Source organism: Giraffa tippelskirchi, chromosome 11 (assembly GCF_054371585.1).
Source record: "Giraffa tippelskirchi isolate mGirTip1 chromosome 11, T2T-mGirTip1v1.2.pri, whole genome shotgun sequence".
Classification (NCBI taxonomy): domain Eukaryota; kingdom Metazoa; phylum Chordata; class Mammalia; order Artiodactyla; family Giraffidae; genus Giraffa; species Giraffa tippelskirchi.
The window spans coordinates 117289042-117311404 of record NC_137285.1 but is presented as its reverse complement, the minus strand read 5'-3'; the positions used below and the strand labels follow the sequence as shown (position 1 = coordinate 117311404).

Here is a 22363-nt window from a genome sequence, read left to right as displayed (position 1 = left end):
GATGCTCAATGCTTATTTGTGAAAGGAAGAAGGAAAGGAAGGAAGACATGGAGGAAGAAAGGAAGAGAATGAAGAATGTAAGACTTTGTTTTTACATTGCTGATTTTCCCTCCATCTTTATTGAGGTATAATTGATAAATAAAAATAGTATATATTTAGGGACTTCCCTGGTGGTCCAGTGGCTAAGTAAGACTCATTGCCTCCAATGGAGGGGGCTGGGTTCGATCCCTGGTCAGGGAACTAGATCCCACATGCCACAGTGAAGACTTCACATGCCAAAACTAAAGATCTTGAGAGTCACAACTAAAGATCTGGTGTGCCACAATGAAGACCCAGCACAGACAAATAAATATTAGAAAAGTAGTATATATTTAAGGTGTATGACTTGATGTTTTGATACATGTATACATTGTGAATTTTAATTGCTATAATCAAACTAACTGACATATCCATCACCTCAGATAATTACCAGTTACCGTTTTGTTTTTGGTGGTGGTAAGAACAATTAAGATCTACCCTCTTAGCAAATTTTAAGTATATACTACAATATTGTTAACTCTATTCCCATCGCTGTACATCAGATCTCCAGAACTTATTCATCTTGCAAAACTGAAACTTTGTGCCTTTGACCAACATTTCCCTACTTTTCCCTCCCCGCAGCCCCTGGCAACTATCATTCTACTCCTGTTGTCTATGAATTTGACTATATTAGATTCACATATAAATGAGATCATGCAGTATTTGACTTTCTGTGTCTGCCTTGTTTCAGTTACCATGATGTCCTCCAGGTTCTCCTGTATTGTTGCAAATGTCAAGATTTCCTTCTTTGTGAAGGTTGAATAATATTTCATTGTATGTGTATATATACATGTATATGCTGTATTCTTTACCCACTCCCCGTCAATGGACATTTAGGTTGTTTCCGTATCTTGGCTGCTGTTAATACTTCTGCCATGAACATGAGAGTGTAGATATCTCTTCAAGATGCTGATTTCAATTTTGATGTGTGAATGTTTTCCCTACACCAAGCAATCCTCCAACACCAGCTGGTGTCAATTCCGACACTGTCTACCTGGAGATAGCAGCATATCTCACAGGTTAAAGGCTCAGTCCCACAAGACTCTTGACTTCAGATGCCAATTCCAAGTAAAAGTTGTTACCTGTGCTTTTGACCCACTGGCTCTAACTCAGAGGTTCCCACAACCCCTTCCTTGGGGATTTGATTGTTTTGCTAGAATGACTCACAGAAGTCAGGAAACCAGTTTACTTATTAGATTACCAGTTTATCACAAAAGGTATTAAAGGTTATGAATGAACAGTCAAATGAAGAGATATATAGGGTGAGTTTTCTGAAAACAGGAGTTTCTGTTTCTGTGGAGTTTGGGAGCTGGAATACGGATGCATTCTGGTTTACCAACCAAGAAACTCTCCAAATCCTGTGTCCTTTTGAGTTTTTATGGAAGTTCCGTTACATAGAAACAATTGAATAAACCATTGGCCATTGGTGATTGCCCTCAATCTCTAACCCCTCTCCCGTCCCCAGAGGTCAAAAGGGGTGGGGCTCCAAGTTCCAACTCTCCAATTAAATGGTTGGTTCCTCTGGCAGGGAGCCCATATCCTTAGGTTCTTTATAAAAGTTACCTCATTAACATAACAAAAGACACTGTTATGGCTCTCAACACTTAGGAAATTCTAAGGGTTTTAGGGCTCCTGCCAGAATGGGACAAGATCAAATGTATATTTGTTATAAATTATGATATCATATAGCCAAAACACCATCCTTCTTCTTTTTTTTTTTTCTTTTCTATTTTTGCACATGCAGCTCTTTCTGGAATGCCCTACCTTCTCTTCTCTAGCTATCTATGAACTTTCACTAATTCTCAAGACTCAGTCTCCACATCTGACAAGGGCTTCATCTCCAAAATATACAAACAGCTCATACAACTCAACAACAGAAAACCAAACAACCCATGGAGAAATAGAAGACCTTAATATGCATTTCTCCAAAGAATACATACAGATGGCCAGTAGACACATGAAAAGCTGCTCAACATCATTAATTATTAGAGAAAAGAAAATCAGAACTACAGTGAGGTATCACTTCACACCAGTCAGAATGGCCATCATTAAAAAAAAAAAGCCTATAAATAACAAATGCCGGAAAGGGTGTGGAGAAAAAGGAACCCTCTTACTCTGTTGGTGGGAATGTAAGCTGGGGCAGCCACTATGGAAAACAGTATGGAAGTTCCTCAGAAAACTAAAAATATAGTTACCATATGATCCGGTGATCCCACTCCTGGGAATATACTCAGACAAAACGATAATTTAAAGAGTGCACCCCTATGTTCATAGCAGCACTATTCACAGTAGCCAAAACACGGAAACAACCTAAATGTCCATTGACAGATGAATGGATAAAGAAGATGTGGTACATGTACACAATGGAATACTGCTGCTGCTGCTGCTGCTGCTGCTAAGTAGCTTCAGTCGTGTCCGACCCTGTGCGACCCCATGGACGGCAGCCCACCAGGCTCCCCCGTCCCTGGGATTCTCCAGGTAAGAACACTGGAGTGGGTTGCCATTTCCTTCTCCAATGCATGAAAGTGAAAAATGAAAGTGAAGTCGCTCAGTCGTGTCCGACTCTTAGCGACCCCATGGACTGCAGCCTACCAGGCTCCTCTGTCCATGGGATTTTCCAGGCAAGAGTACTGGAGTGGGGTGCCATTGCCTTCTCCGCAATGGGATACTACCCAGCCATAAAAAAGAATCAAGTAATGCCATTTATAGCAACATAGTATGAGGTGAGTATCATACTAAGTGAAGTAAATCAGAAAGACAAATACCATATGATATCACTTATATATGGAATCTAAAATATGGCACAAATGAACCTATCTACAAAACAGAAACAGACTTCTAGAGAACAGCGCTGTGGTTGCCAAAGGGGAGAGGGGATACAGGTAAGAAGAGGGGTGCACAGGGAGTTTGGGGTTGGCATATGCAAACTACTACATTTAAAATGGATAAACAATAAGGTCCTAATGTATAGCACAGGGAACTATATTCAATATCCTGTGATAAACCATAATGGAAAAGACTATAAAAGAATAATAATATATGTATATAACTGAGTCACTTTGCTGTATAGCAGAGATTGGCACAACACTGTAAATCAACTGTAGGTCAATAAAATAAAAAAAAAAGACCCAATCTCCACGTCTGTGAAGCTTCTCCCAACTCTACCCTCATCCCTATTCTTAATAGGTCAGGCTGACATGGATTTTTCACACATGGATCTATTCCATGGGGCAGTAGATCTGGTCTTGGTCTCGGTGAAAGATGATTAAGTAAGTTTTTTCTGTGGAACACGGGGTTCAGCCTAAGCTTCAGCTAGTGATGTCAAAGAAGGCTTTTAGTTGTTACAGTTAAAAGATCAGATTTTGCTGCTTCTGCACCTTGAGCAAGCCACCCAACCCTAAGGCCTCAGGATTTTGTTCTTGCTAGCATCAGAACTCCCATTATTCTCCTCCTTCCTGTTTATCACGATTGTCCCTCCCATTTGGACAGGCTTTAGTGACTATGTCACACTTTCACAGCTGTTTATTTGATCCTCACAATAACCCCCAAGAGCCGATTTTACCAGTTGAAGAGACTGTAATTTGTCCTGGTTCTAAGAATGTAAATCCCGGCATCGGTCTATGAAACTTCTTATGGAACCAGAGGCTTCCTCTTAGAAAGCTGTCGGGTGACGGCAGTCACAAAGATGCTATCAGCGGCCATGTGGCTGGGGACCGGATACCACTCCCAGATCTGCCAAGGTCAGGCACAGTTGCTCAGCATTTCTGCTTTTTGCTTCTAGATTGTGCCCACTGATTACAGGGCATTTCAGGTGATGAAATAAAATTTATATTTTATGGCAAGGTAAGGAAAATTTAAACAAAAGTTCTCTCCATCTGGGCCTTCTCCTTCTCCTTGCATCTGCATTACCCAGACCTCTTTAGGAGAACGTTTTCCATCTTCATCTTATAAGGGGTCATGATGATGCACTTTGTACATGCAGATCTGATTGTGGCCACTGTCAGTATATCTTCTGATATAAAACCCTTTGTCTCAAAAACTTATATAGCTGTGCTTTGACCTCTAACAGGCAGAACAGCCCTTCTTTCCCCTGCTGTGTCCACAAATCTGTTCTCTATGTCTGCGTCTTTATTCCTGCCCTGCAAAAAGGTGTATCAGTACCATTTTTCTAGATTCTATATATATGCATTAATATATGATATTTGTTTTTCTCTTTCTGACTTACTTCGCTCTGTTTAACAGGCTCTAGGTTCATCTACCTCATTAGAACTGAGTCAAATTTGTTCCTTTTTATGGCTGAGTAATATTCCATTGTATATATGTACCACAACTTCTTTACCCATTCATCCGTCAATGGACATTTACATTGGGAAGAACTGAGTCTTAACCACTGGAATGCCAGGGAAGTCACTTCCATTGCTTTCTTAGATTGACTGTCGATTTTTCCTTCAACACAGGTCTCAGCCAAGATAAGAGCTTGATAGAGCTCATGGGCAGGGCTGTTTCTCTTGGCTTATTATTCTTCCAGTGTTGCCTCTCTAATTTCTCCTCTCAGCTCAGCACTGTCTCCCTCTTCTCCACACTCAGGCCACACTAGTCTTCACTTGGGTTTCATTACTGAACTATGCTCCATCTACACTGTTCATTCTGTCTGGAAATTTCTTCTCCCATTTTTTGCCTAGTTCACTGCAACTCATCCTTCAGGACTCAAACTCATTGTCACTCTTCATTTGACGCTTTCCCTATTTCCAGCAGAGCAGTGTGTTCTCTACACTCTCATACCATCCTGTGTTTCTCCTTTGTCGCAGTTAGCAGAAAAAGACAGGATGTCCTGGGACACAGTCCAAAGAGAGGGAATGCCATCTGTTTGTAACACTTAGAAAGGTAAGTGTTAACTATGACTACAGTATTCCTGAGTGAAAGAACACAGTCCAAAGCTAATTTTGAAAGTTTTCACATCCTTTATCTGTACCTTTCAAATGGGGCTATGTAGTCTTTCCTGAGATCTCTTAGAATCACCCCTTTTCCCACCCACTGCCTTTACGTACAACAACTGCTTTTTTTTTTCTTCTCAACCATTACCCCTTCTCCCAATTTCTGCGTTGTGGTCTCTTTTCCCTCTTCCTTTCTTCCTAGTTTGCCATTATAAGAAAGAGCTCAGGAGCTGTTCTGGGAAAGTGAGACTCTCCTTGAAAGGCAGAGGGAGGGGAGGCATCCTGTGTAGGCCAAGCCAGAATCTTATTCAGTGGGCAGCGGAAGGAAACATCTTGGGAACATCATCTTGTCCCTCCTGTTCAGTTATCTAATGCTACCCAGCAAACCACCCAAACCACCATGGTGTTTCATGGTGGCATGAAACACCAACCATTTTATTACGCTCATGATTTAGTGGGTCAGAAGTGTGGGCAGGGCACAGAGGGGATCCTTTGCTTTGTTTCCCAGTGTCTGGGGCCTCAAGCTACATTGTCTCAAATGGTTGGAGATGGCAGGAACAGCTTACCTGGGGTCATATGTCTGGGATTTTGGTTCTTTTCCACATTGTATTTGCTGAGACTAGAATGTCCAAGATAGCTCCTTCATTGACATGTCTGATATCTGGGCTTGGATTGTTGAAACAGTTGGGGTTTGGCCAGCAAAACCTCTCTCCATGTGGCCTTTCCATGTGACTTTAGCTTCTCATAGCACAACAGTAAGTCCCAAGAGAGTATATTCAAGAGTAAAAGTCCAAGAAATTGGGTGAAAGGTGTAGGTTTTTAATGATATGACAACAGAAGTCCCAGGCTGCCACTTTTGACACATTCTGTAAGTCAAAGGGTCTTCCCAGGTGGCTCAGTAGTAAAGAATCCACCTGCCAATGCAGGAGAAGCAAGAGAGATGGGTTCAATCCCTGGGTCGGGAAGATCCCCTGGAGAAGAAAATGGCAACCCACTCCAGTATTCACTCTAGTATTCTTGCCTGGAAAAATTCCATGGACAGAGGGGCCTGGAGGGCTACAGTCCACAGGGTCGTAAAGAGTCAGACACGACTGAGCATACTTACGTCAAACAAGTCACGAAGTCCAGCCCATATCCAAGCAGAAAGGAATTAGACTGCACCTCTTTTCTTTTTAGTATTTATTTGGCTACACGGGGTGTTAGTTGGGCACACAGGATCTTCATTGCAGCATGTGGGATGTTTAGTTGCAGTATGCAAACTCTTAGTTGTGTCATGTGGGATCTAGTTCCCTGACCAGGGACCGAACCTGGGTCCCCTATATTGGCAGTGTGGAGTCTTAACCACTGGACCACCTGGGAAGTCCCAGACTTCACCTCTTAATATGAGGAGCAGTATGTTTCTATACGGAGAGACAGAGTTACTAGCAGCCATCTTGGAGACCATCCGCTACAACCCTCACCTCATCCCAGTTACCACAATTCATGTGCCTTTGATGGAATTGGCTTGAAGTCTAGGATCTCATAAAAATCCTCGTAATTGCATCTCCTCTTCATCTGAAGAATTGTGAATGAAAGAGACAAGTTATCTGTCCCATTTCTTCCTATGTTGGGCATCCCCAAGACCACCCCCCAGTGAATTTCAGTAATTCATTAAGAGGACTTATGGGACTCAGCATATAGTCATACTCAGGGCTAAGATTTACTATGACAAAAGAATTCAGAGCAAAATCAGCAAAGAGAAAAGGCAGATGGGGCAATGCCTAGAGAAAACTAGGGGCAACTTCCGGAGTCCTCTCCTAACGGAGTCACACAAGATGTGCTTAATTTCCCCAGAAATGCATTGTGAAGACACATGTGAAATGTCACCAACTAAGGAAATTCATTAGAGACCCAATGCCCAGGGTTTTTATTGAGGGTTAATCAAGTAGGTAGCCTCTGCCTGACCTGCACCCAAATCATAGACACCCAGATAGAAGATGAATATTCAACATGAACCATATTGTTTGTCCAAACAGTTTAGTAGGCATAGAGAGCCACTCTAATCAAGTAATGGTAGAAGCCTTCTTGAAATCTAGGTTCCCAGTTGCCAGCCAAAGGCCAACCTTTTTTTCCCCAAAGGTCAATTTTATATGCAGACTTTTCTAAGGTTAAGCAGTCAGTTCTGCTATGTTAGCTCTTTTTTGTACACTGGCCAATATACAATGGTAATATAGGGACTGAATAACTACAACAACTACTCCCATTCAAAAAAGTGGAGGGGAGAGGGATGAAAGGCAGGTAGCAGTCACTGGTTCACAGCAGTTCTGAAATCCATCCAAGCATATGTTTTAATTCCTTGACTAAGGCCTGGTCCTGCTTAGAAGTGTTTCTCTGTAATTCTTGGCTCTTCCCTCTGGGTTCTTGGGTCTGTAGTCATCATTATTCCTTTTGCATAAGAAATCACCTATGTTTGCAAAGGAGTTGCTCTCTCAGTCATCTTCCTGTTCCTGTAATGTTGCTGTCCCTCCCCCAGGCCACTTTTCATTCCAAACCATCTCTGTTTTTCTCTGTCCAAGTTGATGGTGCTTCTACCAATATCATTTTCTTACCAACATTGTGCGTTTTCTATTAAATGCATTAAGCCATATCCCCAAGTCTCTTAAATATAATCCCCTCTCTTCCTTGGTCTTAGAGTCAAGATGCTCTGAGATAATGCTCTTTAAAGTCTTAAAGCTTTTTTTTGTCTAACTGGGAGTATCTGTGAAGCATACCTTTTAATCTTGCATTGGATCCTTGAGCTGAAAAAAATTCTGAGATGATTTTTACTTCTACTTTTCTTGAAGTGTGCTGGATTTAATCTTTGCTCTTAGGCTATGTCCTGCTTTGAAGGTCTTTTACCAGAAGAAACTGGGGATTAGAAAGTTTTATCTTTGAACCCAGCATATCTTGGCTTTGTTACAGTCCCTCTACATGCCGCTTCCAAATTGAACAATTCCATCTTTAGTTCAACTCCCTTCATGTGTTTTATCTTAGACAAACAGAAGAAGCCAGTTGGTTTCAGCATTATGACTGAACATCTCCTTAGCCAGATCCATAAGATCATTAAATATCCTTACTATTTTTCATTAGATACTCTTTCTATGTTTTACATTACGTCAGTTAACAGTGTTGCCAAACTTTTTGCTAGCTGTAACCTTTTGTCCAACACTATTAGTTTGCTAGCGGTGCCATGGTAAGGTACTACAAACTGGTGGCTCAAATAACAGAAATTTATTATCTCATGGTTCTGGAGGCTAGAAACACAAGATCAAGCTAACAGTAGGGTTGGTCCTTTCAAAAAGCTATGAGGGCGAGTTTCTTGGTGGTCCAGTGGTTAAGACTCCATGCTTATCAGAGGATCCTCTGTGAGGACCAGAGGAAACTAACCAGGGATCACAAAAGAAAGCTGGTGAAGAAGTCTACGGAAGGCTGTAGCCTGCAACCAGAAATGGGCCTGAAACTGATAGTCATCACAGCTGACAGGAAGACAACTTGGATTGAACTCGGAGAGAGTGAGGGCAAACTAGAATTCATAAGGACAAACCGGAACTGATGAGGTCAGAACAGAACCATAGCTATCTCTCACGCTGATGATGCAGGCGGCCTGCTCAAGAAGTTAATGCCTTTACCACAGAACTACATGTGTGCCTTGCCCCAGGGGCTTGTTGTTGTTCAGTTGCTCAGTTGTGTCTGACTCTTTGCAACCCCATGGACTGTAGAACGCCAGGCTTCCCTGTCCTTCACTAGCTCCCACAGTCTGCTCAAACTCATGTCCATTGAGTTGATGATGCCATCCAACCATCTCATCCTCTGTTGCCCCTTTCTCCTCATGCCCTCAGTCTTTCCCAGCATCAGGGTCTTTTCCAATGAATCGGCTCTTTACATTGGGTGGCCGCAGAGGCTAGGAGAAGCTGAAATAGGAGATGTGGTGGGAGGTGGAGGAGCTGAGGACCAGTTGCTGCTCTGCACCAACAGTGTGCCAGCAGGTCAGTAAAAAGTTTACAGTCTGCAGCTGGTACTTGGCATCAGCCATGGAGCACAATCACTGCTGCTTCACTCGCTCCTTTCAAATCTTACACAGATTTCTCTTGTGACTAGTCCTATCCTGGAACCAGACTGGGAAGGGAAATTTGGGGAACTGAATTTCAGTTCAGTTAAATTGACAGAGCAGAAAACCACCACAATAGCCAAATATCAACAGTTGTCAGGTACCAGGGGGCTGTGTCTCATATATACTGATGTCTCATTTAAGCCTTATAGCAGTTTTGCAAGATAAAGATTAGCCTTCCAATTTTACATATGAAGAAATAAAGCTTCATATTTGCTCACAGGTGAGCAAATGGAGGAGTTTGGATTCTACCCTATATCTGTGTGGTTGCCAACTTCCACCATGGGCCCCAGTGATTCTTGCTTTTTGATTGTTGTTTAGTTACTAAGCCATGTCCAACTCTTTTGTGACCCCTGTGGACTGTAGCCCACCACATTCCTCAGTCCATGGGATTTCTCAGGCAAGAATACTGGGGTGGGTTGCCATATCCTTCTCTAGAGGATCTTCCAGACTCGGGGACTGTACCCACATCTCCTGCATTGGCAGATGGATTCTTTACCACTGAGCCACCTGGGAAGCCCTACCTTCTGATACTCATGCTCTTTTGTAGTTCCCCTCCCACCTTAAATAGGTCTGACCTGAGTAATCAGTAGAATATTACAGTGATGATAAGTGACTTTTGAGGCAGGATCATAAAAGACATTACAGCTTCCACCTTTTTCTTGGATCACCTGCTCTGGGAAAAGCCAGCTGACATGTTGTGAGGACATCCAAGTAGCTGTAGGCAAACCCATATAGGGAGGAACCAAGGCCTTTTGTGAACACGTCCATGTGGGTGAAACAAGGCGCAAGTAATTTCTACAGCACCAGCCTCCCCTTCAGATGACTACAGTCCCATATTCTGACTGAAACCTCTCAAGAGTCCTCAAGTCAGAACTATAGGACTAAATGGCTTCTAAATTCCAGAAATTGATGAAAATACGAGATTATGTTTATTATTGTTTTAAGCTGCCTAATTTTGGGTTAACTGGTGATGCAGCAGTAGATAATATAATTTGCTAGGTTCCAAAGCACAGTTCCTGTGAGATTATTTTGCTCTAAAATTTGTTCAGATTATGAGACTGGAGATTGTGGAAGAAGTTGAAATTTGAAAGTTCAGAATGTGCTGGTCATGTGACACCCCGCACCCCAGCAAAAGCTTTGAAACATCTTTCTGGTGCTTCCAGATACAGAGAGAGAAGGAGGAGTGTCATCTAGTGGTTAATCTGAACCTTGAGAATTAGGAAGTTTTCTTTTTTGTTACTACCCAGGGAAAGCTGAGTTGTGTGAAGAAATTAGAGGTTAGATCATGTGTTTTTGTTGACTGGAAGACTTGACGTGGAGTAGGGAAGATCACTGACGGAGACTGGATTCTAGCAGAGAAAGCAAAGTCCTGACAAATGGAGAAGCAGGGGCTTGAGGGCCCTCCAGTGAGAGACTTGACAGTCCCTCTGCTTCTGCCCCTTCCCTTCAACTGGGTCATCCCTTCCTCTGCCCCACCAAGTTCCCTTTGGCCTCAAGCTCACTGAAGTAGCTCCTTCCTTTTCTGCTCTCTCCAAATCCCCCTTGCTTATGATGCCCTTTTCCTTTTAACAAAGTGCATATACATGCATATAGGAACATAAAAAAGGAAAACAAAACCATCCGAGAACCATTTCCCTTTGAAAATTCTTGGTAATTGTTTTTCTCTTTTTGTCCAGATTTGGTCTTGGATCGGAGATGCAAGGCACTGTGCCTGGTGACTTAATCAGACTGGAGTCAGCCAGCAGTAGTTACTGTCTTAGGATGTTAGCACTAGCAGAGCCCTTCGAGAACATCTGGAGCAACCATGCTTATTTCATATGTGGAAAATTTGAAGCCCAAAGAGCTCAAGTGATCACTGTTAACAGATATCAAATGAACATCTACAATGAGGAGGACATTCTTCTGGGCATGGATAGGTTCTTTTAAATGGTCCACTCATTCTGATTAGTAAGATGGGTGGAGTGATTTGCTGGGGTCCTTCCAGATCTCATATTATACAAGCACAGAAATATCAGGAAACAGCATGTCAAACCCTCTGTAAGTTGTGAACTGACCCTAAACAGTTGAGAGAAAGAAAATGTTGCCTGACCCTCTGACTTCTAAACCCACCTTAAACTTCATCTCTGAGCCCCCGGAGTCCACTACACAGTAGACATCAAGAAACGGTTTGCCTCCAGGCCCTTCCCTGCTTCCCCTCCGGCTCCATGTCCTCTCCCACTAGGAACTGTGCCAGCATTTGAGCCCCTGCCCGGGGATTTTTGGGGATCTTGTCTGGCCTCCTCAGACTGTGACCCCCTTCTAGGGTCAGGACCAGGGCTCCCTTTTTCGCTGCGGGGAAGCAAACTGAAGCCGAGGAGGCTGCTCACCTCTACTCTCATATTTTTCCTCGGGATAGGGGCTCTTGTTTGGAAGGCATGCAAGTACCGAAAGTGGCCCGAGCTGGTTTTGGAAGCACTAGGGGAATGTGTGGTGTCGCCTGTCTTCCTAGCCGGGAAACAAGGCCGGGCGTCCCCACCCGCAGGGATAGGCAGACCACGCGACTCCGCGCTCCCTCTGCGGAGCGCGGTTCCCCTGCGGGCGCCGAGGGGGCGGGGCCTGGCGGGGCGGGGCCTGGCGCGGCCACGTGACCGCTCGGCCGGCGAGGGAGGCAGAGGCCGAGGGGCGTCAGACGCACCGAGTGGCTGGCAGGGCAGTCGCTGCAGCCGGAGGAGCAGCGCCTCAGCCATGGGGAGCTTGAAGGATGAGCTGCTCAAGGGCATCTGGCATGCTTTCACCGCGCTCGACCTGGACCACAGCGGCAAGGTCTCCAAATCCCAGCTGAAGGTGGGCACACCCTCTCCCGGACCCCCATTCGCCCCTCCCCGGCGCGCTCTCCACTATCCCCGGGTGGAAGCGGGCAGGCGGGCGGTGACCACAGGGAGTGGCAGGCCAGAATGTGGCCGAGCGGCCTGCTTGGGGTGGAGGGGGCAGAGACCAGCATTTGGCATTTTTTTTGCCTCGCGCTTGTTTTGCGTTAGTTTCCCCAGGGCTCACCTTGAACAAGGGACCGCGGGGGTGGGCACCCTGAGCGGCGAGCTCGGCTCCCTGTTGGCGCAGGAGGCCCGGAAAGTTTCAGACTCCGAGAGGGCGGTGGGAAGCTAACTCGGAAACTAATCCAAAGTTTCTTCCTTACTCTGGGAGAGGAAGGGGCTTGCCCAAGGTGACTGGGCAGAGCCCTCCAAGGCGCACGCTCCGCACCGGGGTAGTCCTCGAAACGGCCAGCTGCACCGCAGGCAACCAGGCAGTTCCGAGAAGGGAGAGAGAAGTGCCCCAGAGCCCGGCCCTCGGCGGCCTCCGCTTTTGGGGCGCTGTGGCAATGGGGGACCGATTAGTGAGGAAGACCTGGCGTCAAGTCTGGATCGAGTCCAGAGTGTGCCGAGTCCAGGGTGTGCCGTGTCCCGCAGGAACTTAGTTTCCGGGTGAGGAGCTCTATCTGGCACCCTGCAAAGTCTGTATTGTGACTGCCAAAGACCCCATCATTAAGTGAGAGTAAGGTAAGAATAAAGGAATGCTTGTAAATCGAGTAACCCCGAGCAGGGCAAGTGGCACTTAGCCAGGAGAAATTGGCAGCTTCTTGAAAGTTTAAAATATGGAAACAGACAAGAAGAACTATTCATAGGCATTTTAAAATATACACATTTTGGATATGAATGTCTCGTTTTCTTAGCCTCTTCTGGGAGTGAATTTCTGAAGATTGAGTTTGTTTTGTATATTTTGTGCAGTCATCAAGAGGTTCTTATGACTAGTGGCTTTTATGCCAGTAGGACTCAGCATTCTGCCTGTTTTCCTTTCACCCTACTCTTTTTTTTCTTATACACAAAATCATAGTCTGGAACAATTCATGGAGATAATCTACTTAATCTTTATTTGAATAAATTTTTGAAATTAACAGAGTAAAATTAACTTTTTTGGTGGATGGTTCTGAGTTTTAACATACATAGATTTGTATAACTACTACCGAAATTGGGCTTCTGTCAGTTACATCATCCCCCAAATTTACTTCATGCTGCTCCCTCTTCCTTAGCTGCTGGCAATCAATGATCTGTTCTTGATTGCTATACTTTTGTCTTTTCCACAATGTCATAAAAATGGAGTCATAGAGTATGTAACCTTTTGACATTGGCTTCTTTTATTTAGCATATATGCCTTTGAGATTCACTTATGTTGTTGTATCAATAATTCTTTTTGTTGCTAAGCAGTATTCCACTGTATGGATATACAATGGTTAATCCATTCACTCTTGAAGAATATTTGTGTTATTTCCAGTTTTTGGTAATTACGAACAGAGTTGAATTTTACTCTTCACTGCTTTTACTTTTAATTTACCTATACCACCATGTTTAAAGTGAGTTTTTTTAGATGGCATGTAGTTGGTTCTTGGTTTTTTAATCCATTCTGATAATCTGTAATTAAATTGGTGTTACAGACCAATTATGTTTAATTATTGATGTGGTTTGATTTAGGGCTAGCATTTTACTATTTGGTTTCTGCTTGTTTCCACTATTTTCATTTTTTTGTCTTCCAGTTGATGACATTAATGAAATGTTTCCTATTACTTTTGTTGTATACCATTCAGCATTGTCTTTGTGGCTACTTATGGAAAAGGTGTCTGGAGGATTCTTGACTGCAGGCTTGGTGTGTGTACATGCTAAGTCACTTCCATCATGTTGACTCTTGACCTCATGGACTGTAGCCCACTAGGCTACAGCCCCTCTCTCCATGGGATTCTCCAGGCAAGAATACTGGAGTAGGTTGCCATGCCCTCCTCCAGGGAATCTTCCCAACCCAGGGATGGAACCCACCTTTCTTACATCTGCTGCGTTGGCAGGTGAGGTTCTTAACACCTGGTGCCACCTGCAAAGCCTAGGCAGGAAGTAAATCCCAGTTCATAGCTTTTACCCACAAGATGTTGATAATGCAAATGTGCAGTTGTATTTCGTCGCTTTGTTAGCTTAACTGAGAGATTTGGGGATTGTTTCAGTTCTGTTCATCTTGCCAATGTGTCTGGAATTGGAAATATTAGAAAACTGCTATTTAGTTCTCTCCTTTTCGGAGTTTTGACTCTGTAGTTTGACTCTGGTGTGCTACAGTCCATGGGGTCGCAGAAGAATCAGTAATCCATTGGCTAGGAAGAATTTTTGCCTTAGTTTGCTCATTCATCTGTTCTTAAATGACATTTGTGTATACTCTGTGTAAGGTATCATGGTAATTTCATAAAAATTTAGTATTTTTAGGCTCTTTAAGAGTTACTATCTTGGAGGAAATATAGAATTGATTTATTAAATAGAAAAAAAAATTACACACCCAAAAATGAGGTTAAAATTTATCACTTTGGAAAACTATATGGGCATTCTAAAATATGTTTGACACTTATCTTTTTGAACTACCTTCACAGTTTTTGATGTTTGTGGTGACACTACATGTGTTATTAGATACTGTGCCTAAATTCTAAGGGTAATATGGATAGCGCAGGTGGAGGAGAAAGAAACATCAGTTTTTACTTTTAAAGAGTTTAAATTTTGGTAGGCAAACTAAAAACTTAGGCAGCCATTAGGGAAATCTCTTTCTTTCTCTGTCTTTCCGGGTATATATGTAGATTATATTACTCACATAGTTACCCTATCCTTAAAAAATGTAAGATCTGGTGACAGAGATAAGAAGTACAGAAATACTATTGAGAGGAAGATGCTGAATGTGATAGAACAAAAGAGGCCATGAGATTTTAGAGGAAGAGACCAATAGTTTTTGCTAGTGGAATTACTTCATGAAAAAAAAGCTTTGACGTGACCTCTGAAGAAAGCTAGGGTGTGATTATGTGGAATGGGGGAGAATTAAGCCCATTCTATTAATTCATTAAGCAGATAACCTGGTGACTCAGTGGTAAAGAATCTGCCTGCCAATGCAGGAGACAGGGTTCAATCCCCTGGAGAAGGAAATGGCAATCCACTCCAGTATTCTTGCCTGGGAAATCCCATGGACAGGGGAGTCTGGTCCATGGGGTGGCAAAAGAATCAGACATGCCTTAGCAGCTAAACAACAAGAACAACAACATTAATTAATTCATTTATTTATTCTTTCAATGGGTATTTATTGACTGCTTTTAGCTCTAAGGGATCCATGTGAACTACTGCAGGCCACAGAAATTCATCAGGCATTTATGTATAGAGACTTCTGTGTGACTTATTTTGATAGGAGTGTAGGATATGAGTGTGTTTGTGTGTAGGTAGAAGAAAGTTTTTGAGGTCCTTGATGGATGGTTGTTTAGCTGGAGATGATGTTCTTGGAGAAGTCCGGGGCTGTTGGTACAGGATCTAGTAGTTGAAGCATGGAAAGAGAGAAATTCAACAATGGCCTTGGAGAATGGCTAGAGTAGATGGAAGAACAGAAGCCAGGGGACCAGAAGTGAGATGTAAGAACCACTTTGGGACAACATTGGTGCTGAGGGAGAAGGGATTTTTCAAAGAAGACATGGTCTGTTATCTTTGAGAATTTATTAATAATTATGTATATATTTTTGGAGATTGTAAAATAATGACTGATTTTTCCCAGCTGTAGGTCATAAACTACATATTTCTTCTTTTCTGAAGGCAAGTTGTGAAGTTTTCTTTCTTTTCTTTTTTTTTAAAAATAATTTTATTTATTCATTTTTGACTGTTGTGGGTCTTCGTTCCTGTGTGGGCTTTTCTCTAGTTGCGGCGAATGGGGGCTACTCTTTGTTACGGTGTGCGGGCTTCTCATTGCAGCGGTTTCCCTTGTTGTGGAGCACAGGCTCTAGGGTGTGTGGATTTCAGTAGTTCTGGTTCCCGGGCTTTAGGGCCCAGGCTCAATAGTTGTGGTGCTTGGACATCGTTGCTGTGCGGCATGTGGGATCTTCCTGGATCAGGGATCGAACCCGTGTCTCCTACATTGGCAGGTGTATTCTTTACCACTGAGCTACCAGGGAAACCTGAAGTTGTGAAAAGTTTGGAATATTGGCATCATCTTGGAAATAAAGTTATCTTTTACTTTTAAGGACATTACTTTGTAGTATAGTTCTCATTTCGATAAATGTGTTTGGGTCTCTGCAATAATTAATAAGTATTTTCCTTGAGGGACCCCAGTTTAGTACAAAAAGCTTATTTTTTTTTTTAACTTATTTTTTTATTGAAGGGTAATTGCTTTACAGAATTTTGTTGTTTTCTGTCAAACCTCAACATGAATCAGCCATAGGTATACATGTATCCCCTCCCTTTTGAACCTCCCTCCCATCTCCCTCCCCATCCCAACCCCTCTAGGTTGATACAGAGCCCCTATTTGAGTTTCCTGAGCCATGCAGCAAATTCTCATTGGCTATCTGTTTTACATATGGTAATGTAAGTTTTCATGTTACTCTTTCCATACATCTCACCCTCTCCTCCGCTCTCCCCATGTCCATAAGTCTGTTCTCAATGTCTGTTTCTCCATTGCTGCCCTGTAAATAAATTCTTCAGTACTATTTTTCTAAATTACATATATATGAGTTAGAATATGATATTTATTTTTCTCTTTCTGACTTATTTCATTCTGTGTAATAGGTTCTAGGTTCATCCCCCTCATCAGAACTGACTCAAATGTGTTCCTTTTTATGGCTGAGTAATATTCCAATATGTATATGTACCACAACTTCTTTATGCATTTATCTGTCAGCGGACATCTAGGTTGCTTCCATGTTCTAGCTATTGTAAATAGTGATGCAATGAACAATGGGATACATATGCCTTTTTCAGTTTTGGTTTCCTCAGGGTATATGCCTAGGAGTGGGATTGCTGGGTCATATGGTGGTTTTATTCCTACTTTTTTAAGAAATCTCCATACCATCTTCCATAGTGGCTATATCAATTTACATTCCCACCAACAGTGCAAGACATTCCCTTTTCTCCACACCCTCTCCAGCATTTATTGTTTATAGACTTTTTGATGATGGCCATTCTGACTGGTGTGAGGTGATATCTCATTGTAGTTTTGATTTGCATTTCTCTGATAATGAGCGATGCTGAGCATCTTTTCATGTGTTTGTTAGCCATCTGTATGTCTTATTTGGAGAAATGTCTTTTTAAGTCTTTTTCCCTCTTTTTGATTGGGTTGTTTGTTTTTCTGGCAGTGAGTTGTATGAGCTGCTTGTATATTTTGGAAATTAATCCTTTGTCGGTTGTTTCATTTGCTGTTATTTCCTCAAAAGCTAATTTTTTTAAAAAAAATTTAAGTTTTAAAAAATTTACTTTATTGAAGTATAGTTGATTTAGAGTGTTTTAATTTCTGCTGTACAGCGAAGTAATTCAGTTATACATATACATATATATACACACACTCACCTTCTTTTTCATATTCTTTTCCATTATACTTTATCACAGGATATTAAATATAGTTCTCTGGACAGCAGGACCTTACTGTTTATCTGTCCTATATATAATAGTTTGTGTCTGCTAATCACAAACTCCCAATCTATCCCTCTCCCACATCCTCTCCCCCTTGACAGCCACAAGTCACAAAACTTATTTTTGACACCTAAATTATATTATTAAATAATAGTCTGTTTTTGAGTAAAACAAAAATTACTATTTGTAGAAATTTTGAAACTTAAAATCCAAAAAAATTAACTTAAGGATATTTGTTGAGGCAAACATAGTATCATTAAATTTATCAATAAGATAAAAATATAGAAAGAATTTTAAAACTGCTTGTGACTTACATAAGCTACTATAGAAGCAGATGTTGAGTAGTCCTCTAGTCACAGTGATATTTCTTGTTAAACCCCACCCCCAGCCCCCCACCCCACCCCCTCCATGCCCTCCCACAAATGGGGAACCAGCTCTGCCTCTTTCTTTACCTTGAGTCTTTTTTCATCTTCCTCCCACATTTCCTGTTATCCCCTTGAGCTTCTTGCTGGCAATCTGTGCACCCTCTCCAGGTGTCTCTTTGGCTCCAGTTGTGGCATTTCTGGCTCCCCACCTGAGTTGTAGCTGTATAGATCTTCACCTCCACAGTCAGCCTATGTATCCCTGTAGAAGTCATCAGCTGTATTAGCTTAATTTGTAATTGCAGTGTTGCAAGGCAACTCATTTTTAAATTGTCATTGGTTTGCTCTCTTTTTCAGGCTGGAATACAGAGGGATACTAAACTAAGTTACTGTTTTAAGTTAAGCATGTTCTGATTGTGTAGAGATCTACTTTTCAGCTGTGAAAGTAGATCAGTTCAGTTCAGTCGCTCAGTCGTGTCTGACTCTTTGCGACCCCATGAATTGCAGCACGCCGGGCCTCCCTGTCCATCACCAACTCCCGGAGTTTACCCAAACCCATGTCCATCGAGTCGGTGATGCCATCCAACCATCTCATCCTCCGTCGTCCCCTTCTCCTCCTGCCCCCAATCCTACCCAGCATTAGGGTCTTTTCCAATGAGTCAACTCTTCGCATGAGGTGGCCAAAGTATTGGAGTTTCAGCTTCAACATCAGTCCTTCCAATGAACACCCAGGATTGATCTGCTTTAGGATAGATTGATTGGATCTCTTTGCAGTCCAAGGGACTCTCAAGAGTCTTCTCCAACACCACAGTTCAAAAGCATCAATTCTTCGGCGCTCAGCTTTCTTCACCGTCCAACTCTCACATCCATACATGACCACTGGAAAAACCATAGCCTTGACTAGATGGACTTTTGTTGGCAAAGTAATGTCTCTGCTTTTAAATATGCTATCTAGGTTGGCCATAACCTTCCTTCCAAGGAGTAAGCGTCTTTTAATTTCATGGCTGCAATCACCATCAGCAGTGATTTTGGAGCCCAAAAAAATAAAGTCTGACACTGTTTCCACTGTTTCCCCATCTATTTCCCATGAAGTGATGGGACCAGATGCCATGATCTAGCAGAGGTGGGAAAGAAATCTCAGAAACACATTCTTTACTTGCTTTTATACTTGTATTCATGAACAGTCCTTCCTTAGAACAAACTAGTTTATTGTATGCAGTTTTAGTATAGTCTATGATAACTGATGAGAGGTTAAAAACTACTGAGAGAGGCTTTGATGGAAATTTTTCTGTATAGGAAGATCCATACATATAGGTGGCTGAGTAAACATTATTGAGCTTAATATTTTAGAAATTTTTTTCACAATTTTTCCCTTGGTTCTGATGTTTGTGCCCTTCTTTTGTCTGTTGTTGTTTTTTAAGGAGGGGCATTTGTGTGTAGATCCCATATTTTAGGAAACTTTATTAATATGCCATCTGAAGCAGACATTGTTACTTTTAGGTTATGTAAATTTCTAAAAATAATAAGGGAAAAAGATATTGGGCATATTATTTGAGGGAGAAGCAGCAATTATTTTCTTCTCCACTGGTATTTAATTTTATTTATTTATTTATTTATGGCTGTGCTGGGTCTTAGAGGCTGTGCATGGTTTTTCTCTAGTTGGAGCGAGTGGGGGCTACTCTCTTGTTGCGGTGCACGGGCTTCTCATTGCAGTGGCTTTTCTTCTTGCGGAACATGGGTTCTGGGGGTACCCAGGCTTTAGTAGTTGCAGCTGTTGGGGTCTAGAGTGCAGACTCAGTAATTGTGAACAGGCTTAGTTGCTCTGCAACATGTGGGATCTTCCCAGATCAGGAATTGAACCAGTATCCCCTGCGTTGCAGGGCCGACTCTTAATCACTGGACCACCAGGGAAGCATTCCACTGATATTTTAAAAATATCTTCAAATGATTTAGAATTTTGACGGCCTTGCAGAAAGATACTAAATCTCCAGTGTTACGTAGTGAAGATTCTTGGAATTCTAATACATGCAATTCTAAAAGATGAAGCCTATCATTTAAAAAAAAGTAAACCAAAAAAACCCTTTTGAATAGCTCCTAAATATACATGATATAAAATTTGTAATTTTCAAAAGAGCATTTAGGAGAGTGAAAAGTAAGTATCATCCATACCCTGGCCCACACTAGTTATCTACCCTCAAGGTAACCATTGTTACTAATTTTTTAATATTCCTTCCAGAAATCTAAATGTACCTTAAAATTGAACTCTCCTACATTGGTAGTGTGGAGAAGGCAATGGCAGCCCACTCCAGTCCTCTTGCCTGGAAAATCCCATGGACGGAGGAGCCTGGTAGGCTGCAGTCCATGGGGTCACTACGAGTTGGACACGACTGAGGAGCTTCACTTTCCCTTTCCCTTTCATGCATTGGAGAAGGAAATGGCAACCCACTCCAGTGTTCTTGCCTGGAGAGTCCCAGGGACGGGGGAACCTGGTGGGCTGCTGTCTGTGGGGTCGCACAGAGTCGGACACGACTGAAGCAACTTAGCAGCAGCAGCAGCAGTAGCAGCACACAGGTGGTGGGAAAGTAAATTGGTGCAGCCACTATGTGGAACAGTATAGAGGTTCCTTAAAAAACTAAAAATAGAATTGCCATATCCAACAATCTCACATCTGGGCATATATCTGGAGAAAGCTACAATTAAAAGAGATACATGCATCTCAGTGTTCACTGCAGCACTATTTACAGTGAATGGATAAAGAAGATATATATATCACAATGGAATATTACCTAGCCATAAAGAAGAATGAAATAATATCCATAGGAAATTCCACATCAGAAACAAATTTATGGTTGCCAAAGGGGGAGGGGGGAGGAAAGGATAAATTAGGAGTTTGAAATTAACATCTATATACTACTATATTGAAGACAGATAACTAACAAAGACCTTCTGTATAGCACAGGGAACTATACTCAATATTTTGTAGTAATCTATAAGGGAAAAAAATCTGAAAAAGAATATATGTACACCCCCCTCCACATATATATGTACCTGGATTGCTTTGCTATACACCTGAAACTAGCAGAACATTATAAATCAACTATACTTCAGTAAAAAAAAAGTTCCTTAAAATTATTACTTTTATTGTTATTAGTAAATGTTGTTTTCTTAATTATAGTAGAATCTAGTGATATTTTTGCAACCTCTCTTATGATTTTACTTTATAATTATGGTTGCAGTATGAATTACATGTCAGTGCTGGAAATATCTTGAAATAAGCTTATTGTCTCTGCACTTTTATCCTGTTGTTTTTAGAAACACAGGATTTTGTTTTGTTTTAAATTGTGCCCTTTTGAGGTAAAAGAGCTCACAACTAGTGAGAATCTAAATGAAAACAATTTGAGGAGCAACATGAATACTTTGAATCTTTATTCATTTCTCAATGATAGATTTTTAACTAAATGTTTTTAAACTTTGGCCATGCAGTTGTTTGCATATCTTGTGAATAATGTCATGTGTTTTGTTCCCATGTAGGCATTTAGCCTCAAAAATTTTTAATCTTGCTAGTTTCAGAAGTAATTGAGCCAGGCCAGCAATCTGTTGAAAATATAAAGGAAGCAAGTTGCAGTAAAGAGCTTTCATTGTGTGAAACACAATGTAAAAGATTTGGTTAATTCTTGTGAATTTGGCACATGTAAGTATTCCCTCTCTAATCTTTAGTGTTATGTTTCTGTTAACCCCTGTGGTTAAAGCTGTTTCTGTTCTAAAAATCTAATTAAAAAAAAAAAAAAATCCCCATTTAGAGGACCAGAGCATGACTCATGAGTGAGCCTGTGAAAGTCTTTGTAAATATTTTTTTGTATCTCACCAAAATGAAACAATAAAGACAGCTTTCCAAATAAAGAGCTTGTAAGAGACATGTAAAAATCTTAAAATGGTAATAATGGATTCTAGATTATTTCCTTTTTCCATTTGCTAGAAACTTTTCAGTAAGATAGATTGGAAGTTTTTATTTTATTGAAATACATGTAAGCTTTTGCTTTACTGAGGATAGTATGTAATCTGTGAGGTATTTTTTTATGTGTGACCTTCCATCATAATAGCCAGCACATTTCTAATCTTATGACTCAGTGACTCTTAACCTTCCTGGTCCCCATTTTGTATTTCCTTTGGGGTCTTACTGCAGTCCCAGAGGTACATAGTAACTGGAAGCTAGAGACGGAAGAGGCTTTGAATGACCTTTTCTCACTTACACAGTTTGCCCTCTCATTTTCCCTCAACCAGAGGGTTACTGTAATCCCCTCAGTGACTGTTAGCACACAGGAATCCAGATACTCCCAGCTTTTCTCCTCAGTTCCTCTTACGTGTGTCCTAGTTCCCTTCCTGAGCCTTTGGCTCAGTTTCCTTTATGTTCCTCAAGGCTTCATTTCA

At 41.7% G+C, this 22363-nt stretch overlaps 1 protein-coding gene across 2 annotated transcripts in view; it reads left to right on the top strand.

Moving 5' to 3' along the window:
• Nucleotides 1-11807: 11807 nt before the first annotated feature.
• The window catches only part of SWAP70 (switching B cell complex subunit SWAP70), a 76729-nt gene continuing 66173 nt past the window's right edge, over nt 11808-22363 (top strand). For both annotated transcript variants that reach the window (XM_081540690.1, XM_081540689.1), the window contains exon 1: nt 11808-11964. In XM_081540690.1, coding sequence (XP_081396816.1) covers nt 11866-11964 — 99 coding nt within the window. In that variant the 5' untranslated portion in view covers nt 11808-11865. The remainder of the gene's footprint in view (nt 11965-22363) is intronic.